Genomic DNA, 22181 nt, shown 5'->3' with positions numbered 1-22181 from the left:
TACACAGTTCGTGAAACTGACTCAGGGAACAGCCTTGTGGGTCGTCATGTGCTGGAGTGACATCACCACAATGACCTCAATATTCTTCCCTCAAAACTTTTTCTCCATCCGTTCTTCTCTATCCCTGTCGACTAAGAATGCCTCAGCAAAGGGCCGTGACAATATCATCCGAGGACTGGACGCATGCCAGCTACTCCTCCGGTCGGGCTGCCCACAAGCTCGAGGGCCATGGCCATGATACCGGGGTGCGGGTCCTAGGTGAGTCGATCCCTGCGCAAATCCCTAACAGGAACACAGCATCAGAAGAATGCTTCGATTGAACACTGAACAATGTGCTAATTTATTGATCTTCTCTAGAGGACGGCCGCCTCAACATAAACTTCACCCCCTCAAAACCCTGGCTCCAGCGAATCGCCCGCCACACAGAAGATCACCCATACCCCCGCGGCCCCGTCGACCGCAAACCATCCGTGTCCTTCTCCCAAAATGAAGAAGAACAATACCCACTACGTCTTAATATAGTCATCCAAGTCGTCGGCTCTCGAGGCGACATCCAGCCGTTTCTCGCCATTGGCAAACAGCTGAAATCTCACGGCCACCGCGTCCGCCTCGCTACTCACCTCTCCTTCCGCGAACCCGTCGAAAATGAGGGGCTCGAATACTTTAATATTGGCGGTGACCCCGCAGAGCTCATGGCGTTCATGGTAAAGAATCCCGGACTGATGCCAGATATGCGAACGATACGGAGCGGGGCGATTCGGTTGCGGAGGAAGGAGATGAAGAGTATCTTCTCAGGGTGCTGGAGGTCTTGCTTTGAGATTGGAGATGGGACGGGCATTGAGCATCATGTAGCGGAGGATCCGTGGAACGAAGATGTGGACTATCGGAATCTGCCGTTTGTTGCGGATGTGATTATCGCCAACCCGCCGAGTTTTGCGCATATGAGTTGTGCGGAAAAGCTGGGGGTGCCGTTGAATATGATGTTTACGTGGGTTTTGCCGTTTCCTGCTGATATCGGATGACGGCTGACGAGCGTAGCATGCCGTGGTCGGCTACGCAGGCGTTCGCTCATCCTCTGGCGAACATTCAGTCGCAAAACACCAAGCCGTCCGTTGCAAACTTCGCCTCCTACGCCATTGTCGAGATCATGATGTGGGAAGGGCTGGGGGATTTGATAAACCGCTTCCGGAAACGTGAACTTGGCCTGGACCCATTAGATGCAATTCGCGCGCCGAGTATCGCCCATCGGCTTCAAATCCCATATACCTATTTATGGTATGCTCCTGTCAACAGCAACTAGGCTAGGCAATGCTGATACTCATACGTAGGTCTCCCGCTCTCCTCGAAAAGCCCCTGGACTGGGGCACTAACATTGACGTCGTCGGCTTCTCCCATCTCCCCCAGGCCCAAGACTACACGCCTCCTGACGATCTGCAAAGGTTTCTCGACGCCGGCCCTCCCCCGGTCTATATCGGCTTCGGATCAATCGTCGTCGATGACTCGGCAGCCCTTACGAAGATCGTCTTTGACGCAGTACAAAAAACGGGACAACGCGCCGTTGTCTCAAAAGGCTGGGGAAACATCGGCGCCGACCAAGCCGACAGCGACTCAATCATAATGATAGACAAATGCCCACACGACTGGCTCTTCCAACACGTTAGCGCTGTCGTGCATCACGGCGGCGCCGGGACAACAGCGGCCGGATTAGCTCTGGGCAAACCAACCATTATCATCCCCTTCTTCGGCGACCAGACATTCTGGGGCTCGATTGTGTCTCGTGCCGGTGCCGGACCAGATCCCATCCCGTGGAAACGACTAAAAGCTGAGAAGTTGGCAGAGGCTATTCAAATTGCGCTAAAGGATGAGACGAAGAAGACGGCCGCTGGGATTGGAGAGAGTATGCAGCAGGAGGAAGGTGTTCGCAATGCCGTCTGCAGCTTCTACCGTCATCTTGACTCGGAATCGCTGCAGTGCTCGCTTTGCCCTAACCGTCCCGCGGTCTGGTGGGTGAAGCACTCTCATATTAAACTTAGTGCATTTGCCGCAACGGTCCTGGTTGAGACGGGGCTGGTGAAGCCGCATAATCTCGTTTTGTACGTGATTCTCTCTTCTTATGAATTCAAATATCCATGATACAAAACGAAACTGACAAGTGCCAGATACCGCGCAAAAGAATACGATACAAGCCGCGACCCGCGAGGCCCCCTCTCCGCGGGCGCTGAAGTTCTCTACGGCGTCGTAACCGACTTCGTCGCAGCCATGGCCGAGATACCCAGCGACGTAGCGGAAGTGATCCGCGGGACGCATCGATCCCATCGCCGACCCCGATCCTCTAAGCATCTAAAGCACGGACAGAAACAGCGAGCTCCGTCGCCTGTACGGAGGTGGAAAAAGGAACACTATGCGCTCCAGAATCTGGATTCAGGCGTTGGGTCTAGTACTGAGAGTACGAGGAGGAGCTCTGATAGGGAGGGTTCGAGTGCTGATACAGGGAAGACGCCTGATATGAGCCATGCCGATGGCGATGACGATGAGAATGAGGAGGGCGAAAGTGACAGTGGTAGTATCAGTGCCAGCAGCGCTACCATTAGCAGCTCGGCTACATCCTCAGCGGCCTCGAGCTACGCCTCGGCAAGGGAAGAAACCACAGACGATAACCCATCCAAGCTATCCCAAGCCAGACCGGAAATCGCAGCACAGCCCGCCGGAAAACACGGGGCCGGCGACAAGGAAGGCGACAAAGAAACCCAGTCGGTCTCCGACTCCGCCATGTCCCGCACACCCACGAATGAAAACATCACCGACGACATGCAGACGCTCAGCTTAGAAGATACGCTCCGCTGCCAACAATCGAGGGAGAAATCAGCACAGCCCAAGGAGATTCTCACCGACGCCCGGTACCATGTCTCGCGGGCGGGAAAACACCTCCTGAATTGGGCACTGCTACTTCCTGCAGACCTGACGCTTAGTTTCTCGAAGGGATTTCATAATGCGCCGAAACTGTATCATGATCCGATGGTTCAGGAGACGCCGACTGTGAGAGGGTTACGGGGTGGGTTGCGCGCTGCTGGAACGGTGAGTTATTTACCTAAACATGACTCGAGAAAGCCTGTTCTAGCAAAGCTGATCATGTGTAGGAGTTCACCCAAGAATTCTACCAAGGCCTCACCGGCGTCGTGACGCAGCCGCGCCATGGCCGGAAGGAGTCAGGAGCGAAAGGCATGCTCAAGGGCGTCGGGAAGGGCGTTGGTGGTGTACTTCTGAAGCCAACTGCTGGTATAAGCCCGCATTACAAGACTACTTGGTTATTACTCACTAACCTTGTATACAGGACTCTGGGGACTCGTGGGCTACCCGCTCGAAGGTCTACACAAGTCACTTCGCAATTCTCTTTCGAGGAGTAAAATTCGAGATATACTGTCTTCGCGTATTGCACAGGGTCTAGGGGAGATGGTTGCTGCAACGCCGGAGGAACGGGCGGCCGTTATCCGCCGGTGGAATGAGATGCAGAAGGATGAGGGCAACAGTGACGGTGAGACGGCGGTGAACGGACTTGCATAATCGATTCTCGGTTCTATTTGGTTCTTGTTAACGTCTAGGTCCGAAAAAAGGACTCGCAGTGCTAGGTCAGACTTACAAGTCGACTCCCGGTCAGTGAAGGTTACTTTGCCGCCCGCTAGGGTCACTGCAGTGGCATACAGCCCCCGTCCACCGGCAGGACTCTCATTGTCAAGGTTCGCGTGGAAGACAAATTTCGTACCGTCCTCTGTAATATCAGCGCCGCCGGGACCGCTCAACGGCCCGACACTGCTCGGATCACCAGGCGCGACAACCCGGCCTTTACGAGTATACGGACCGGCCACGGAAGGCGCAGTCGCGTACTTCGAGTCATAGTCGGGATTGTTGAACAGGTGCGATGAAAAGAAGAGGTAGTAGAAGCCATCAGACTTGACTATGACCGGAGCTTCTATGAGCGGCCCGTCTTCGTGGGTGCGGTCAAGCAGTGTCACTGGCTCGCCGACAGGGGTGAACCCGTCCCCCTTAACCTCCTGCAGTACAAGCGGCGTGGGGTGAACCTCGCCGTCGTCAGTGGTCAGACGGCTCCCGTCAACCTTGTACGTCACATAGACAGTGCCATCGTCGTCTTTGAAGCCGGCTGCGTCGATGGCGCCGCCTTGCTCAATTGGGCAGGCTAATGGGTGTTCTACCGGACAGTACCGGCCTTCGATAGCAGAGGACGTCGCGACGCCCAGGTAGTGTCTGTCAACATCTTCCCGGATGCGGGCATAGTACATAATATAACGACCGTCGTCCTGTTACCTTTAGCCATGTGCTCTGCACGCAATTGGACCCTGATAGAATGGAAAATTTACTTGTTGGATAACGTCCGGCGCCCAGACCATTGGTTCGTCGGCCACCCATTCTGGAAGACCCGGCAGGGCATCATGGTCTTCGAGGAATTCCCAGGCGACGAAGTCGGTAGAGTGTGCAACTTGCACGTTTCGTCCGCCTGAAGTTGTTCCAAACGAATACCAGCCGTCGGGTGTCTGGGTGATACTGGGGTCCGGGAAATCGCGATCAAGGACGCGCACTGGCTCGGCGAGAGAGCCTACGAGGGAGCTTGCGACGGCGAGAGAGAAAAGCGCTGTGGAGGCTATGAGTTTGGTTCGCGTGGGGATTGTGAATGATGGACTGGGGAATCGACCTTGAGCAGCGACTCTTATATCTCATCACAAATGGGGCTTCAGGCTGCAGGTGGTTGATGCCCATGTTGACTGGGATGTGCGATCTGGAAATCTACAACAGCGTCATCGAAGAACATCTGGTCTAGATAAAGTGTGTTGTCGCGCGATCGGCAGGGCTGTGTAGCTTGGGCAGTCCCTGAATCCACTGCACTTTCCCCCATACAACATTAGCGGCAGAACAGACCAACCAGGCCGAACTGCTGCCGGATCCCTGTTGCTCCAGTTGGCTTACGCTCGTACTGCTCAGCCACAGCAGGTTAGCCGACCGATGGTGACTGTTCTCTTAACAAGGCCTGATCCCGCGCTGCCCCTCCTCAGCCTCATCCTCTCCTCACCTCTGCTCCTGTCGTTCTTGCATCGCACCCCTTGACCTTCGATCTTGTCTTTTATTTCTTTTCCTTCTATTTTTATCATTGACCAGAATGTCGTACCCCCCGCCTGGCAACTACGGCCAGTACTCCGGTCCTCCGCCTCCCCAGGGCTACCCCGCCCAATATCCTCCCGCCTCCTATCCTGGCCCTGCACACCCTGCTCCGTACGGCGCCCCTGCACCAGGCGGAAGCCCAGCACCCCCAGGCAGCGCAGGCGGATACCCTCCCCACTCTTCGCACCCGTCGCAACCGCCTTTCCAGCCATCGCCATACCAGCAATACCCTCCGCACCCGCAGCAGCCCCCGCACCCGCAACAATACGGCCAGCCACCCTACGGCCAACCACCCCAGGCCGCCTGGGGCTCCCCTCCTCCACCTGGTCAATACGGCACTCCTCCTCCTCCTCCGCATGGAGCCCATGGCTCCCCGTACCCGCCGCAGGGATACCCTCAGGGCGCATATCCTCCCCCGGGAGGCCACTACCCGCCCGGCCCACCACCAGGCCAGTATGGCGCACCACCACCAGGAGCCGGCGGATACCCACCCGCGGCACCGGTTCCCGCCCCTCCGTCACTAGGCTACGATCCGGACCAGCGGGCCTCGGGCGACGCGAGCAAGGAGGCCGACGCGCTGCGCAAGGCGATGAAGGGATGGGGCACCGACGAAGCCGCGCTGATCAACGTGCTCGCCAAGCCCGATCCGCTGCAAATGACGCTCATCCGAAACACATACATGGAGCGCCATGGACGGAACCTCGAGAAGGACCTGAAGAGTGAGCTGTCAGGCGACTTTGAGATCGCGATGCTCTCGCTCGCGGCGGGCCCACTGGGCCAGGATATCGCATACCTCCGCGACGCGATTTCCGGGATTGGAACCGACGAGGTCGCCATCAACGACGTCCTCATTGGCAGAAGCAATGCCGATCTCCGCGCAATCAAGTACCAGTACTTGAACAAATACAACAAGGCGCTCGTCGACGACATCAAGAGCGACCTTTCCGGCAAAACAGAGAAGTTCTTCGTCATGCTCCTCAACGCTGTCCGCCCAGAACGAGGAACCTACTTTGACCAGGCGAGTGTCGACAAAGACGTGCATGAGTTGCACGTCGCGACGAACGCCAAAACCGGCACCGATGAAATCGGCGTCGCAGCCGTCTTCCTCGGCGCGTCGGACCAAAAACTCGTTGCTATCTCGCACGCCTTCGAGAGCAAATACCACATCTCTCTCGAGAAGACAATCAAGGACGAATTCAGCGGCCACCTCGAAAAGGCCCTCGTTGCTATCCTGGCTCGCGCTCGCGACCCCCTCAAGTTCGACGTCGAGACCATGCTGGCTATTGTGCCTGTTGGCGGGGCGAAGGCTGATATTAAGAGGTTGATTTACTGGGTTGTGCGTTTGCATTGGAACCCGCCTTATCTGACGCAGGTTAAGGATGCGTTGACGCAGCGCACGGGGAGTGACTTTGGACGGAGGATTAGGGGGAGTATCCCGCCGGGCGACTTGCAGGATGCGATTATGAAGGTGTGGACCTGACTGGGTGATTAATGATACCTCTTCTTTTCTTTCTATATTTGTGTTTATGCGCTGTATCTTTCTATGCATCATGCAAGTTTGTCGGGATTCGAGGTTGTGCTATGGTAGTATGTATGTAATGACTGATCTCATCAAAATCTATCCTGCATCTTTCGTCGATGATGGTGAAACAGCTTCATCATATTTGTAATCTCCATCTCAGCAACCGAGAACCCTAAAATCAAAAAGTGAAGGAAAGTAAATAGGCCGTAACCCGCTACGCTATGCTCTATACGCCGTTAGTCCGTCCAACCAATAATTCCCCATCCCTCCCATAATAAATATATCCAGTCATAATAAATAATGTACAGCAAATTCCCATCGCATTCCATATACACTGTTCATTAATTCCGCAATGTCGTCATCGGAACCCCAACTCTAACCCTCTCCCCCAGTCGCGCCGCGCACTCGCGGCCCCGAGCCGTAAATGTCTTCGCTGGCTGTTGTGTGAATGTCGGACTGGGACTGGGGCTGGGACTGCGGGTTTTGTTGCTCCTTTCGAACGTACTGCTGTGTCCATGGCCATCATTTTGTGAAGGATCTGAAACGATATGCTCATGGATATGGATCCGGACGGGGATGGAGCTGCAAGAGGCATTCTTGGTCGTTATGCGGATCAGCGAAGAAGATGCCCCGCTCGTTCCGTTATGTTTCTGTTTGTGTGGTGAAGATAATGGAGTGAGAGACGGTCGCGGGATCGATGAGGATGATGACGAGGACGGGGAAGAGTTTCGTCGCCTTACGAGGCCCCTGACTGTATTGAGGATTTTGTCTTTGACGGGGGTAGATGTTGACGTAGAACTTGGGCTGGGGGTTGCTTTGGAGATGGAGGTGAAGCTGGGAAGATTCTCGAATGAGGGCGTGCTGGAACTGCAGCTGGAGCCGGGTACATCGATATCAGGCCCGTGAGTCAGGGCATCGGCGTCGATGTCAACAATCTCCTCTTGCACGCGGACAACGTAGGGATCCTTATCCCTGCTCGGAGCAGTCTTGGACCTTTGGCTCGAAGTAGAAATAGAAGTAGGCCTAGGGATCCTCGTCATCGGCCGATACGTTTCCGTGCTAGCCATCGTGAAAGATGTAGCCATGGGCATGGGCATAGAAACAGCCATAAGAACCGGAATCCCCGGCGGCGGACGCGGATGCGTAACGACATGAGGAACATGCACATCCTCCTCCTGCTGAACCATTGGCTCCTCATGGAAAAGCATATCCTCAACCTCACTATCCCCATCAACAATCTTCACATTATCAATGTTGAACATTTCAACCTCGTCAACAACCGCCTCCTCGTCATACTCCTCCTCGTCATCCTCACTATCAGTCTCGTACTCAACAACCTCAAGGTACCGCTTCATATCCTCCTTTGCTTCCAGCGTGGTCTTTGTAAGGAGGGCGTGGTGGCCTAGACAGCGGCGAAGATCGGGCTCGGGGAGGGAGGCCTCGTCGGAGAGTTTTTGTTTCGAGATTGTGACGAGGTAGCTTGCCGTTTTGGCTGAGGGAGTTGGGGAGGTGGATTGGCGGGCTAGGAGAATTGGGGGGATGCGTGCGTTTGGCTTTGTTGAGTGGGTTTGCGTGAAGGACATTTTGCTGCTGTCTCCTTTATGTAGCTTGAACGCCGATAAAATTGAATCAATTGCTCTGGACGCAACAAGAGGATCAGAAACTCCAGAAGAAGCACAACGAAAAGACAAGAAAGAAGTCGTTGAAATAAAGACTGACGCTCCGTACTTGGCCGACAATTCCTGACCTTACAATGGCCGGGACAAGGCCAACTTATAATCAAGCCAGACTTCAAGTCTCCGCCCTGCACGAAGCCAAACCTTACACTGAAAGCCCCGCCAGCAAGTCTAAACTACAGACCGGATTGGAAGCGCCCAGTGGCCGCCCGTGGCCCGGTGCTGGTGGCATGACGACCAGTGGCATGACGGCCAGTAGCACAGCGTAGTCTCCCCACAGTCCAGGCTCTCACAGATCGCCAGCCCAATAAGCGTGCCGATCGCCCGATGTCAGTGATCTTGCCACGAATGGCCCATGTCAGAACTAAAGTACGTTGTTTGATCGACTAGTCCAGAGTTGAATGGGGGGTTGGAAGGGACTCTCATTGGGTGTGTCTTGGTGGGGGTTGCCTGTCGCTGAGGTCATTGACATCAACTTTATCGCGAAAAGAGGCATTTTGATTCGTGGGTTGGCGAAGAAGATCGCTCCGTGGTTGGATATTGGTTGGATCCGTGGAATGGACGGAGCTGGGGTTGTTTCATTTGATGTTCCCTTATCAAGCATGTCTGCACTGACCAGTTGTTGATAGGGCTAGACCTTGACAATGCAAGTTCGATTATGATTAGAGTAATAGTAGTATATCGACACATCGAGTAATTACAGGAGAACAAACAGAGAAAGTGCCAACATCCACATCGCCGGCACCATCTGTACAGACACAGCGGCCGACTCATCGCCGTCGCCATCGCCATCACCTCCATTACCCCGGTTGGCCTTCACAGCAGTGGCATTCCCAACCCAGGAATTCCAGTTCGTCAAGTTCCCCGGGCAACTGTCGTCAATACTTCTCCCAGCCATTTGCGCCAGGAAGTCTCCGTCCCGAGATAAAGTCACCACGACCTCGCCAGTGCGATTATCAAAGGGAATGGACCCATGATAGACCCCCCTCCCCCCATCCGGTCGATCCGTCCATTCCGCAGGACGATTCTCACCACCAATACTCACTCGCACATCCGCATTCCCACCCAACAAAGCCGAGTAAAACACCTTGTCCTCAAGTACATCCCCCGGCTTCATGAGCGTCTGATGCGAGCTAGGACTATTGCCACTCGTCTTCCCAGGTCCACACGCGTCTGCCGGACTTAGCCGATACCAAACACTCAAGACCTCCTCTTCAATCTCAACTTCCTTCCCACCGCTCTTATACTGCTCAATCACAAACGGCAACATACTCCTCCACCCATCATGCGGCATATCCTCGACATAATCAAACGGCGCCCCTTCATAAATAACCCCCGTCGCATTGTTCCTAATAGGCCCAATATAGTGACCCTCCCCATAGTCATTCCACGTTAGGATCTCCACATACTCTGGCTGCAGCTCAATCACCTCCTGCCACCGCGTATACCACAGGTCATCGCCCTTCCACACCCAGTTCTTATTGAACTGGCGCAGGTTGGTATAGAACCAAGGACTCACGGGCATGATGAATGGTCGCCCGTTCAGGAGATCCATGTACTCCTCGTCCTTGGTGGAGTTCATCTCCTTAGACCCATACGGCCACGCCTCCCAAGACATCAGTCCATCAATCGCGTCGACGTTCGATGCTTTGCGCGGCCCAACGGACGTCCAATCCGGTACGAAAGCGCAGCAATTCTCACCGCCGACTTTCTTTGCAACGGCTTTCTTAATCTCCCCCCACTCATTCGCGGCCTGGAATCCTTCGAATGTACTAACAAGTGCCTTCCCATCGGTATGTCGGAAGTACGCCTCGTGAGCAGTGTGGTTCTCTAGCAGATCAATGACTTGGTCCTTCGGCCACCCAGGGCCGGAGTAATCGAGTGAGAAAAATATTTTAAAGTCGAGCTCTGCTGCGTAGTCAAAGGCGGCGCGGAACGAGCGCGCGTTGTAGTCCTCCCCGAAACCGGCATTTAGGGCGAATGCGTCGATCGATGAGGCTTTTGCCAGTGTTATGTCTGAGATCCAGTCGGCTGCGGTGTAGTTTTCAGTGTTGCCGATCTAGGTTTATGTCAAAAGTGGTGAGTTAAGTCTGTTGAGACTGGCTCGTGAGATGGATGAGTGGAGTGGATTGATCGGCCTAGCCTGGCCGCGTACCATGAAGTGAGCAAAGACGGCCTTTGCTTGGACGCATTGTTGTTGGAGGTTGACGAGGATGAGGAGAGGTAGGGCCCATGGCCATGGCACGGTTGGGAGTATCATGGTGTAGGCGATTTTCTCTGTTCTCTTCTCGAACAAAAGAAGAACAGAACGAACTGACGGATCAAGAACGCTCCCCGTAGGCAATATTCTCAGGGAAAACAGGCGTACTAATATTAAAACTGTCTCCTAGTCTAGTCGAGTTCTACATCCCTTGAGGCGCAACCTTAGTTCTACGCCTGTACAGTCTCGGCGTCCCTTGGGAGCAAGGCCAGCACTCGATAGTTTGAAGACATGGCGTTGACAATTATCGTTCTCAGATGATATTCAGGAGAAGGTTGGCTCATTGCATGCTATTGATTCGTGGCAGCGCACTGTCAGTATGTAGTTAGTGGCTGTAACTATCGACCGGCATATCAGATGTGATATGATATGTCTGTCCCGGATTGAGGTTCGTGAGAGTTCCCAGTCCCACAAAGATCACACCTGCGCAGGGCACGATTATGACGAAAAAAATTGTCAGGGGTTGTACTGGGTCCAATGATTGAGATTGATTTTGCCTCTTAAATGGGCGTATGAAGGGGGCATGCCTAATGAAACCGAAAAAATACCTGACTTCAATACCGGTCGCAGCCCCTCGCGCAGTATACGAAAACCATTCACAAAGTACTTTGTCTCTTAGGGGAGAATTGGCTCTTGCCTTGCGGGATTGCTGACGTTGGCACTCCAAGAACATCAGGTATGCTGCAAGTCGCGTGTCTTCACCGTCTCCGCGAAGCGAACAACCGCCGCAACCGTGGCGAGAATGGCGTTCGGGAGGATGATAGTTTTAGCTCGGCAGGAGACATGCCATATTATATCTATTGTAGCAGTTTTTACCGACGGCTGAGTCTCAATGGGTAAGATACGGTCGTGACGAGCAGAAAAGGCTTGGACTACTCGGTATATATAATCTCAAAAGTACCTATCGTCCACACACTCTTGTTCTCATAGAAGAACAATGTAAGCGGCATAAGCCCAGTTACGTGGTGAGTAGTTGTGTAATCAGTATATACAATTCAGTACGATAATTCCAAAATCTCAATATCCAGCCCACTCGGGACATTCACCCTTCTCAACGCATCCACGTCCACGTCATCCGGAGCGAAAACTCTACGAAACAGCATTAGCGATCTTGTCTGCTGACCGAGCTTTGACTACGACGCTTCAAAAATAGTAAAGAGCGAGGAGAACATACTGCATGAAATGGACCGGCGGCGTAGTCAACGTGGAGTCAAAGTCATTTGGGAACTCGAGGCCTTTTCCTTTGTATATCTCGCGCATTCTTAGAAAGCAGTGAGTTACTTCATATCCATCCTCTCAATAGCATCGAAAGTGCGATGTCCAGAGACAACGAAAGATCACTTTACTTACCGATCTGCGAGCTCTTTCCCGTCTCCGTATTCATCGTGCGCTGGGATATTGTCGAATCGGATATCGAAGCTCTAGATGGGTAAGGTCGGTCAGTACCATACCTTCTCCCTGTGGACTCCTTTTCCTTTGATCGGACTGACTGACAAGTTCCCTGGTCATGGTGCTTGCTTGGTACTGAGAGTGTAGACTTGGTATGTTGTTTCTTATCGCAAAGAAAACCTCGGGAGAGCAGATAGGATAGCTCTTATATCGTGTGGCAAGTTCTCTGAAAGAAACCCTGGCAGGGAGCTGTTGTGATTGGGTGAGATGGCATGATATCATTGACCCAACCCAGAGTTCTCGATTCAAAGACAGTCGAAATGCGGGGAGAGGCCCCGCGTTCCACGAATCATATCCTGCTTGACATATATATCTAGCATTTGATGGTGTCGACTGCCGCTGCCCGGGCTGGCTAGCCGTCAGTCCGAGCAACCGCGCCCTCCGACAAAGCTTTATGACGTTTGCCACTGAGAGCAATCCGGTCTACATTTGTACGCTGACGTTGATTGTGGATACACTGTACAGGGTACTTCTGCTTTTTGCTTTGAACTAGACCTTGCATGATTAGTACCTATTCCTAACTAAATTTGGGGTTTTCGCATTACTGGACAGAGTATCGATGACTTTGTAGCCCATGAGAATGGCACTATTAAATGCCAGCTACCATCTACCCCAGGCTTATCAGGCTAGATGAAACACTTGCATAGCTAACCGGCCACTGTCCGTGATAACTCCTCACTCTTCATGAAGAGAGATCAAGCCCCTCTTGAGCTTGTCTCAATGACACAACTCCCATTACAAGAGTACATTGGCGAAGATGAAACTCTATAAAGCGGTGGCCGGATGGATGGCCATCGGCTTCATGCTAGGTTTTTTCCTACTGTATTACTCTCAGCTGGGGAACAAACGGATCACAGAATATGCTCTCCCTTAGCCAACCATGGGTATCTATAGGGCGAAACCCTGCGGATATGGCGTGAATTCTATGAAAGTGTTCCAACCTCAGGCAATAAATTTAGAAAGCCGCAATTATCACGCTATCGGGTAGGTTCGTGGTATATGGCTCCATGAACCCGCAGGGGTATTAGGGCAGACTTCATCACCATATGCATACTCGCTATGACCAGGGATCATAGAATCCAAATGCATCGTATACGCATAGGGGGTATCCATCATGGCATCGCAGGTTCCTGGCAGTACTGAGTCCAGTACTAGACCAAGACCATCAGTCTCAAATGATGAAATGCCCTGCAGTAAGGGTTTCTGGTTGGTCCCGCAGCTGTGGAGATCCTGTTGATGTCGGCGTTGACGGTGTGGCTGCAGGTTCTCTTCCTTGGTTTCGGGAAAATCACAGAGACTTGTTGGATCCATCACCGTTCCCGGTTCTAATGAGGGTCCTGGACCTTTATCATGGACGTGTCCTGGGTGAGACGGGATCGTATCGTCGAAGGCCGGATCTGAACTGCAGGTAGCTCGAGTACTCTTCCCCACAGGATTCTGGAACCCTTGGAACCCTCTCGAATTCCCCCCCTTCAACGCCAAACCCAATACACCGACCAGCTGAAGGTAACACCCCGGACGCTCAGAGAATAGCTCAGACCAGCTGCTGCATTGTGGGCGCCGACCCGCAGCCTGATTCCCACTTCCAACGTGCAAGCGAGGAATAATACTCTCCGCCAAAAGCAGCGTCCGTTGAATGGAGCCCGCGATGGCATCCGTCCCGTCATACCGTGCTTGAAAGACCTGCATTAGATTGGAATAGTAGCGGAATCGGCGCTTGCGGGTTGCGGATTGAGATTTTGTACTGGAGAGTTTCACGTCGAGCGCTGAGAGGAGGAGGGGGTGGGATATTAGAGGGAGCCTTGAGGTTGTTAGTATCCTTAGATAAACTTTGAAAGCGGGAATGGCAAAGCAGAGGCTAGAAAATAAATAGGATGGGGCATACGTGGTAATAGGAAGATGCTGCGCGACGCCCTGCGCGAGGAATCGCTTGATTGTATCCGTGATGCAGCCGCAGGCATCTTCTAGTTCGTCGCGGATGCGCTCATGGTCTACTTCTCTCCCTTCCTCTTCTTGCATAGCTGCTGTGCTGTTGATAGTGATATCTGTGGTTTCTGGGACATGGCCCAGTTGAAGGGTCATAGCTTCAACATTACTCAGGGCTAGGCGGGCGGCACTGAAGACGTGTTCTTGTCAGCACCTATGTAACTGCCCGTTTCCTGCGCGCATTTATGCAGTGTAAGGGAAAGCGGGTTTCTAAAGATGAAAACTAACTGGTAGTAGAAAAATGTCAGCCCAAAGTATAGCCCGACAGAGTGGTGCGTCAAGTGCGAGTTTACGACCACGCCTAGTGCTGCCTTCGCGCTCGTTGACCATCGAAGAAGTTCAGATTTGCAATCCGCAATTTGCTGCTTCCTGTGAAGCGAGTCTGCCCCGGTCGAACTGCCTGTATCCAACTTCACTTGGGTCGGATCGACATGTTCATGGCCAACGTTCTCACTCTTCATTTGAGTGCACAAGCCAATGCCCGATAGGAGGGCAGTGGACAGGATCAGAACATTTCCCAAGCAAAGCACCAACTCACACTGCACCGCAAGCACCTTAGCAAGCAACCTTTTTGTCTCGGAGTCGTAGACCTCCGAGGCATCGAGTTCATCTTCTAGATCCGCTTCGCTGAGGACACCCTCACCAGAGGCTATTCCAAACCTAGCCGCAGTGTTCGTGCCCATAGTCTCAGTGCCCAGAGCCAGATGCCTCCCTAGTCCCAGCGCGGTCAATCGGTCTGTAAGAATTATACACCACCGAATGCGTTTCTTTATATTGTCTGTTTTAGGACTCAGATCTGGATTGAGGGCGTTGAATAGGGAAGCGCCCTGTATCGAGATACTGAGCCATAGAGAGCCAGCGTGGAGGTCATTGGATGAGGTGTGATATGATAGGAGGAGAGAGCCTTGGGCAATGAACAGAGGAGAGATTTCGCAGTTCAGATCGTAGAGTAACTGTTCGGGTCTCTATGTTAGCCGGGGAAGGGATGCACTGAAGGTTAATTTATCTGGAAAGACTGGCGTACCTTGGCCCGTGTATATAGTGTGTTCCGTGCTGCTCGGGTGTCCGAGAATCCTGCCGACTGGATTGCTGTGGGTGAGACAAACTAGAACGACGTTAGACTTGCTCGACGACTACTGGCTTCTGCGTAGCTTACCGGACAACTAGCAAACAGCATAGCCTGAAACACAAACAGACTCAATCCGCCATTTTCATGCCCACGGCCAGGGCAAAGCTGACCATAGTACATCCTCCAGAACTCAGCCTCATTTATAATTGGGAGACAAGGGTGCATATAGAGGAAGTAGCTCCGGACGAACTCATCTAATATTCCTCCACCAGGGACTCGAAAGCAACCTTTGGAGTTCAGGTAGCGAATATCCTCTTGCGGCATATCGAAGAAACTGGGGAGTTTGAGGAAGGTGTGATGGGTGTAGAAGACGTCGGATATCGTGCCTGGCGGTGCTAGCTGGAGTTGAGGGGTTTTCCAGGGCGTTTGATTGCCGCCTTCGCTCCATGTCTGGGAGAGGAAAAACTCTTGTGATGCTTTAGCGGAAGGTTGGAAGACAGACGGTCTGGGGTTGCTGGGAGTATTAGGAGATGGATATGGTTGATGTTTCAAGTATTTTGGCCTCTTGACTCTGGGAGCTCTGCTCGGGAAGTTGTCAGTTTTGTAGTAAGGCCTTAGACGTGGATGCAAGGTCAGAACATACTGAGACGCAGCATGCACAACGCATTCCTGCTGATCAAGCTCGCAGTTCGTACAAGGGATTCCATGGCTCGATGCGTCGCAACGGACTTTTCGGTCGCGGCACCAGGTACATGCAATTCGCGAGCGTTTGCGTGGGGGTTTCGTTACCTTGTCAAGGTGTGCATTCCTTGCGTCGGGGCTTTTCTTGAGGGCAAGTGGAATATCCGAGCTAGACGAGTCTGAGCATTGCTCCATAAACAGTGGTACTGTCTCATTTGAATCCATGTTGGTAAGCGACCTGAAACTATGCTGAGAAGCGCCTGGAAAATCTTGGATAGTTTCCAGGGCAGCTCTCCCTCCATTAGTTAAGTAATGCCATACGCAGCCCCTTGTGATGGCAATCAAACTTAGGTTTACTACGCAGGCTGCGTATACTACGAGCAGATGGACATTTAGTTCACTAAGTTGTGGTCGGCACGTATCAGGCTCCATTCTCCTCAGCGGAACTGGCGAAATAAAACAGCGCATCTCCGCATTACTCCACGTTTATCCAACTTGGGTAAACATCGCGGGGGTGTAGGTACCGGAGGCCCGCCGGATCCAACGGTTGCCGGCGAGTCCCTGCGTTTTCCTTTTGCAGGGCATATGGGGATAATACTAAGCGGAGGGCGCGCTGGGACAGCGCAGGAGCCTCGGCGCTATGGCAATGAACCTGATGATAATGTACCTGGCAGCGCGAAAGTGACTGGGTCGCTTGACAGGGGTCGCGGCCCGAAGCCATAACACGGAGCAATATACTAAGGACCACCTGGGGCATAGAATTAGGTTGGTACCTGCCACCGTCAGTCCGGAAGGAAAATCCAGTTATGCATGTACGTGGCCTGTAAATTACTAGTCTACACATTAGCAACTTGCATCGCTTGGCCTTCCTGACAACCGCGGTTGGTATGCCAAGTTTCAAGCCTGATCAACTAGAAGCTACAGCCAAGACGACAGTCCATGCTCATGTAGATATCTCGGCCCGAGTTATATTAGTTTTGCCTAACGGGCATTCCGTCTGCAAATCTCGACTCCTTTAAGCGAGCTGATCGACAGCCCTACGCTAGACTACCGACCGGTCTTGAGCATTGATCAAACTAAGGCCAAAAAGGTAATCTCTGCGCAACGGGCTTCAAGACGAATTTACTAACAAGACCCTCGGTGTTGATTATTATCAATCTGAACTAGTTACAGCAGATGCCCTGATTACCCTAACCTGGCGTGTCTTGTCGTCCACTCGTCTTCGTTCCTGGATCCCTTGACGGATCGCATGCGAGCCACTAACCATAACCCACCGATCTAAAGCGCAACAGCAAGACCGAGGATACCCATGACAACAGACAAACTGGTCGAGATCGACTTCCCATCAAACGCACTCCGGGCCCCCGAGTCATCATCCTCCGCCTCGCCAAGATCCCAGGACTCGCCGTCTCCCTGACCATCGCTATCACCATCGCCAGTGCTAGCCTCAACGGTGCTGGCATTCGTCGCAACAGCAGCAGTAGGATTGTAAGTAAGGCTGCGGTCCGCAATCTGGGATGCAAAGAGACCAATATACGATTTCACCGGGGTGGGCAGATCCTGATACCACTGGGGAGAGTCGCCATTCGCCACGCTTTCCTGGAGAGCGCTACGCGAGGCCGGGTTGACTAGGCCGCGGAGAACAGTCGTTGGGACTCCATTGACGAGGTCGGTGAGGATGCCTGGGGGTGGAGTAGGAAGTGAATCCTTGAGGCTCCTGACGCTGGAAGGGAGCTCCCAGTTCGGTGGGAGCGTTGGCAGGAGGTTGGCGAGTTGGGAGCTGGGCTCGTTAGCCTTTTTCTTTTTTTATCTAGATCATCCTGGAAGAAGGTGTTGTTGCACTCACAGCTGAGAAGGCAGCTGGCCAACATCAGAAACGGTAGGTGCCGCTGTAGTTGAGGCAGACTCGTCCTGCGCAAAGGCAGCGCCTGTGGTGAGCACAATAGCGAGAATAGACAGACGCATCCTGATTTAGGAGGAAAGGTTGGGACAAAGCAATGGATTAAGGTAAGTCTTTGACATGCAGCAGAGGTTAAAGAAGGACTTCTCCACAAGGTGAGCAAGGACCGGACCAACTGAGTTCAAAGGCAAGATGGATGGGGGAAAGCTGGTAGACATATTCAGATAGCCATCAGCAGACCTGCCAAGGATGCATGCTATATAGAGCTTGTGACTTGCATCGTGCCTTGTGGCGCGTACCCCGCATATAGACGAGAACAAGAGCCCCGAGGTGAACATGGTCCCGGCAAGGAATATACTGCCGGCTGCAAATCCAGAAACCCTCCGCGGTCCGCCTAACCCGAGGCGAGGGACTATGCAAAGAGGCAAAAACAGGCACAAATTCAATATCCTTCTTCCCGGCGCAATCCCTGCTAATTGCGTGATGGCCATAGATCCGGCCGGAGCTCACAGACCGTCCCGGCTCTAGAACATTTGGCCTCCCAACGCACGAAATCGGGGGTCCCACGAGAATGAGCTGCAGCCGTGTGGACCATGTTCACGACAGTATTGGTTATGTCTTAATTCCTTCAACGACAGGATGAGGGGCAAACCAAAGATGATCTATGCAATTGCGGTGTCTGCTTGCCTCATAGCGACTTGGTCCAGCTGAATTCAATCTAATCAACCGGCTGGGAGTTATACGAACAGATCAATCTCTAAAGTCGATAAAATCCGTGCTGCGCTCCATGATTAATTTTACAATAGAAGTATTGCGGCATTCGATTTGAATATTTGGAGGGGACATAGGGCACAAGGGGCACTGCGCACCTGCCAGGTACGGCCATCTTTCGCCCTGTCCCATGCGCGAATTCAAAGTCTCTTTCCCAACACCAATGGCGAAGGCTCGGCCCTGCATAGCCTAGACCCCGCATTCCTCCCCAGGGTGCTTCATTGGTTTCCTCCTGACCACCACCGTCGATCCGCGGGCAGTTGGCCGAGGACATCAAGAGCCATGACCGGGAAATCTCCCATCACATGGAACTACGGATGGCTAGATGCCAGCGCACCGATGCTCTAGTCGGCGGGGCTGAATATAGAGCAACGGAGCATAAATACCTCGAATATAAAACCCCCATATGTACTACCCAAACATCAACTCATCCGCAACCTCAAGAACATCAGGAGCTTCCCAGGCACCCAAGCCTCTCTCTTAAGCTCAGCAATTCAACAAACTCAATACCATCAGCTCCCTCCAGCTTTCAAGCGCACTTTCAAAATGAAGAACTTTCAATTCCTCCTCCTTCTCGTCCTGCCCCTCGTGGCTTTTGCCATACCCACCCCCGACGAGCTGAACATGGTCGCGAAGGCTCTGATTGCGCGCCAGGATAATGCCACTGGTGGCGGCGATGACATTATCGGCAACATCGGCGGTGTCATCGGTGATCTGATCAACTCTATCGGCCCTCTTCTCGACTTGCTCAACCCGGAGACCTTCCAGCAGATCAGGCAGCTTCTTGCAAACGGTGCTCGCCTGCTCAACGATGACACCACTCAGCATATCATCAATGTTGTTGGCGGTGCAAATCAGCTCCTGACTCCTGAGTTTGTTGAGGCTGTTGGTGGCTTGATTGATGCGGTTGCTCCTGTATGATTCTACATCTCCCATGTATTGCCTCCAACGCTAACTTAGAAACCAACAGCTTATCAACGCTATTGTTCAACTCATCTCTGGTATTCTTGGAGCCATCTTTGGCTGAACGAGACAGGAGAGGAACCATCTCGTGGAGCGCTAAAGATTTCCTGCCGCAAACCTCCACTATTCCAGATAGTGCGGCTCATCGAATGGTTCTTATCTGAAGACATCGGTATATACTGGGATTAGATCTTGATCAGAACGTCAACCTTGACTAGGAGGGGTATCAAGGGTTATTGTCCATGAGGCAGATCCCAGGGAGAAATGAGAGGTTACTAGTAGGGGTGTATATAGTCGCAATGCTAGGAGGTCATGTCAGCTAGGCTTTGTGCAGTCTGCTGCTAATAATAATATGTTTCCCTTGCGAGCTTTGCCCCTTCTTGTAACTGATCCTGGTGTTTTGCACCCCAAGTCTAACGATTCAGGATCCGGCATATTTGACCGTAGATAGTAATATCAACTGTTATGTATGGATAATGTTGTTTGTCAGGACTATCAAACTACAGCAAATTGTAAAAATCGCATTTAGTTGTTCATCTACTATCTCGCTCAAGACAACAAATCCCTGGACGGTCCGTACAGGGTCTTCGAAGCATGTGCGCCACGCATCGACCGTGACTTGATGCTCTGAATGTAAATTCCAAGGGCGGCTGCCTAATTCATCGCCCTCCTTTGCCATGAAAATCTGCAGAATCTGCAACCAATCTACCTGAAGTACGACCCTGGTCGTAATTTGAGGGTATCGAGAGCGTAACCATACGACTTTAAAATTACCGACTTCCGGAGGTTATCGGATGTTATTGGTTCATAATCGGCGCTACTGCAGGGAAGCCGGGAAGAGTGGGTCTCGGCCCGTCAGACAAACTCCCGAACAACCTAATTTGGTTCCATGATCGAATGAGTTTACTCGGGCTGCTGCCCACATCAATACTCGCAGAGCTATCCTAGAGCGTAAGATATCGGATTTTCGGGCAATGGCTCCTCTGACATCCTTCTGTCTCTTTCTCCATCGTGTTCGTCGTCTTGGCTTACCCCACGGGACCCTTCCCCGCCTGCCACCCTGCTCATGTCCTGCGGAAGAGTAAAAGCAGATGATCTGCCTCTTTATCCTGATGGTGTCTGAGCTTGTTGAATTGCCGCGACCCGCGAGCGGCAGCGGTTGGGAGCCCGCGGATCAACGTCTCATCTTGTGAACACGGAAGATGGTGGCGAGTGGCCGCGATTGTATATATCGCAATGGAGGGGTTTGCGGATGGAGAGAGCGTCACTAGGTCCTCCCTGCTTCTTCTATACCTTCAAAAATCCTTCAATTTGTAATAGGGCACTTGGTCCTTGTACACAGGACGGAAATACAACTGAGCAACGCCATAAAAACACCAACATGATGGAAAAAGCCGCCAACGAAAAGACCCCTGAGTCATCCTCCCAGTCCGATGGCTCGGGCTCCTTCACCATCACGGTCGAGAAGAAGAACCTGTCCGATCCATTCTCAGACATCTCCCCACTGGCAATGAAAGACCTAAAAAAAGTCGCCCGCGAAGGCATAGCTCTAGCCGGCGGACCCGCCGCGATCCTCCTCCAGATCGCCCACCCCTCAGTCGGACAAGGCGTCGCAGACCACAGCACCTTTACGAAGCGCGCGATTGCCCGCGTCCAGTACACGCAGATGTACATCTACGTGATGATTTTCGGCACGGACGAGGACAAAGCGAACATGAAAGCATGGGTTGACCAAGCTCACGCCCGTGTGAAGTCTGAAGTTGGTCCACGGCCCTACAGTGCTCTAGACCCAGAACTCCAACTTTGGGTCGCGGTTACTATCTACGCTTCGATGATCGGTATGTACGAACTTATCTATGGTCCTCTTGCGCCCGCTATGGCAGAGCGCGTGTTCCAGGCTTACTCTGTCATGGGCACGTCCTTGCAAGTACCCAAAGAGATGTGGCCGAGAAATTTGAAGGAGTTTCGCATGTACTGGCGCGACATGGTTGAGAATCAGTTGCGGGTTACTGCGGATGCTGAGCTGGTCATGAAGGAGATTTTCCATCCTGTTCGGAGCGTCCCTCTTTGGGCCAGGCCGGCTGTTCTCGTTGCGATGCCGTTTATCAGGCGGTTGACGATTGAGCAGCTTCCGCCTACTTTGAGGGAACAGTTTCATGTTAAATCTACGAAGAGCTCGCGCGCTATCTCGGGCTTGTTTGTTTCGGGGATGGCGTGTGTTTATCCGTTTACGCCGTTGTTCATTCGGCAGTTCCCAAAGACTTATGCGATGAGGCTGTTTCGGAAGAAAGTGAAGAAGCGGGGTGGGCAGCTTCTTAAGGCTTGAAGTTGGCTGGCTTTTCTGTGTGGGTATTTGTACTATGAATGACGACATTTATGTTCTTCGTTGGTTGAATTCTGTATTACTCGCACAGGTGACAATTGAATGTTTGTTAATGACTTTGAAAGTCCGAGGTAACACAAAAGGTCTGCGATAGAGAGTCGGTATGGTGTTTAGCAAGACTGGGAGTAGATGAACTCCCAGCCTCCACACGGAGTTACATTATGCGGAGTAATTCTTTAAGATCCTAGTTTGCTCAGCGAATCTTGTCCAAGCGATGAAAACTTGTTGCCTCTCTTCTCAGTCTGCCCACGGGTTAAATTCCGACTTGGCCTAACACAACTGTACGACACCCTAGGCCCAAGTCGGCCCAGCAACCCTAGGCCTGTACCTCGTCACAAGCCCAAATTACAAT

General features: G+C 52.6%; 10 protein-coding genes across 10 annotated transcripts; 4 read left to right on the top strand and 6 right to left on the bottom strand.

Annotated features, from left to right (window-relative positions):
- Positions 1-137: 137 nt before the first annotated feature.
- Positions 138-3561, top strand: BDV17DRAFT_281732 (putative UDP-glucose,sterol transferase; the record flags this gene model as incomplete). The annotated part of the gene is made up of 7 exons (XM_073760076.1): positions 138-258; positions 358-988; positions 1039-1275; positions 1329-2093; positions 2160-3075; positions 3138-3276; positions 3332-3561. 7 exons carry the CDS (start codon positions 138-140, stop codon positions 3559-3561), a joined length of 3039 nt encoding a protein of 1012 aa, XP_073615764.1.
- Positions 3562-3595: 34 nt separating this feature from the next.
- On the bottom strand, positions 3596-4770 carry BDV17DRAFT_291253 (glycoside hydrolase family 43 protein; the record flags this gene model as incomplete). Its single annotated transcript, XM_073762100.1, has 4 exons — positions 3596-3613; positions 3666-4313; positions 4374-4654; positions 4719-4770. The coding sequence occupies 4 exons, from the start codon at positions 4768-4770 to the stop codon at positions 3596-3598; spliced, it is 999 nt and encodes a 332-aa protein (XP_073615763.1).
- Positions 4771-5000: 230 nt separating this feature from the next.
- Positions 5001-6781, top strand: BDV17DRAFT_263106 (uncharacterized protein). The gene has a single exon (XM_073757867.1). The coding sequence runs from the start codon at positions 5168-5170 to the stop codon at positions 6647-6649; it is 1482 nt and encodes a 493-aa protein (XP_073615762.1). The 5' UTR covers positions 5001-5167; the 3' UTR covers positions 6650-6781.
- On the bottom strand, positions 6782-8510 carry BDV17DRAFT_263105 (uncharacterized protein). The gene has a single exon (XM_073757866.1). It carries the CDS (start codon positions 8272-8274, stop codon positions 7033-7035), a length of 1242 nt encoding a protein of 413 aa, XP_073615761.1. The 5' UTR covers positions 8275-8510; the 3' UTR covers positions 6782-7032.
- A 453-nt stretch (positions 8511-8963) lies between these two features.
- Positions 8964-10627, bottom strand: BDV17DRAFT_281729 (glycoside hydrolase family 71 protein; the record flags this gene model as incomplete). The annotated part of the gene is made up of 3 exons (XM_073760075.1): positions 8964-8978; positions 9113-10426; positions 10523-10627. 3 exons carry the CDS (start codon positions 10625-10627, stop codon positions 8964-8966), a joined length of 1434 nt encoding a protein of 477 aa, XP_073615760.1.
- Positions 10628-11533: 906 nt separating this feature from the next.
- Positions 11534-12415, bottom strand: BDV17DRAFT_263102 (uncharacterized protein). Its single transcript, XM_073757865.1, has 4 exons — positions 12122-12415; positions 11978-12048; positions 11802-11888; positions 11534-11716 (listed from the first exon to the last, which is right to left on the bottom strand). Exons 1-4 carry the CDS (start codon positions 12296-12298, stop codon positions 11623-11625), a joined length of 429 nt encoding a protein of 142 aa, XP_073615759.1. The 5' UTR covers positions 12299-12415; the 3' UTR covers positions 11534-11622.
- Positions 12416-13048: 633 nt separating this feature from the next.
- On the bottom strand, positions 13049-16037 carry BDV17DRAFT_291248 (Zn(II)2Cys6 transcription factor; the record flags this gene model as incomplete). The annotated part of the gene is made up of 6 exons (XM_073762099.1): positions 13049-13877; positions 13962-14192; positions 14291-15015; positions 15087-15167; positions 15219-15711; positions 15775-16037. 6 exons carry the CDS (start codon positions 16035-16037, stop codon positions 13049-13051), a joined length of 2622 nt encoding a protein of 873 aa, XP_073615758.1.
- Positions 16038-17048: 1011 nt separating this feature from the next.
- On the bottom strand, positions 17049-17850 carry BDV17DRAFT_298399 (uncharacterized protein). Its single transcript, XM_073763684.1, has 2 exons — positions 17659-17850; positions 17049-17592 (listed from the first exon to the last, which is right to left on the bottom strand). Exons 1-2 carry the CDS (start codon positions 17775-17777, stop codon positions 17091-17093), a joined length of 621 nt encoding a protein of 206 aa, XP_073615757.1. The 5' UTR covers positions 17778-17850; the 3' UTR covers positions 17049-17090.
- Positions 17851-19029: 1179 nt separating this feature from the next.
- BDV17DRAFT_291246 (uncharacterized protein) lies at positions 19030-19510 on the top strand (the record flags this gene model as incomplete). The annotated part of the gene is made up of 2 exons (XM_073762098.1): positions 19030-19398; positions 19454-19510. 2 exons carry the CDS (start codon positions 19030-19032, stop codon positions 19508-19510), a joined length of 426 nt encoding a protein of 141 aa, XP_073615756.1.
- Positions 19511-20956: 1446 nt separating this feature from the next.
- Positions 20957-21772, top strand: BDV17DRAFT_298396 (oxygenase MpaB family protein; the record flags this gene model as incomplete). The annotated part of the gene is made up of 1 exon (XM_073763683.1): positions 20957-21772. One exon carries the CDS (start codon positions 20957-20959, stop codon positions 21770-21772), a length of 816 nt encoding a protein of 271 aa, XP_073615755.1.
- Positions 21773-22181: the final 409 nt, after the last annotated feature.

This window comes from Aspergillus undulatus (assembly GCF_047715775.1).
Source record: "Aspergillus undulatus strain CBS 261.88 unplaced genomic scaffold BDV17scaffold_23, whole genome shotgun sequence".
Lineage (NCBI taxonomy): Eukaryota > Fungi > Ascomycota > Eurotiomycetes > Eurotiales > Aspergillaceae > Aspergillus > Aspergillus undulatus.
The sequence above is the reverse complement of the archived record's forward strand: the minus strand, read 5'-3'. Positions and strand labels throughout refer to the sequence as shown.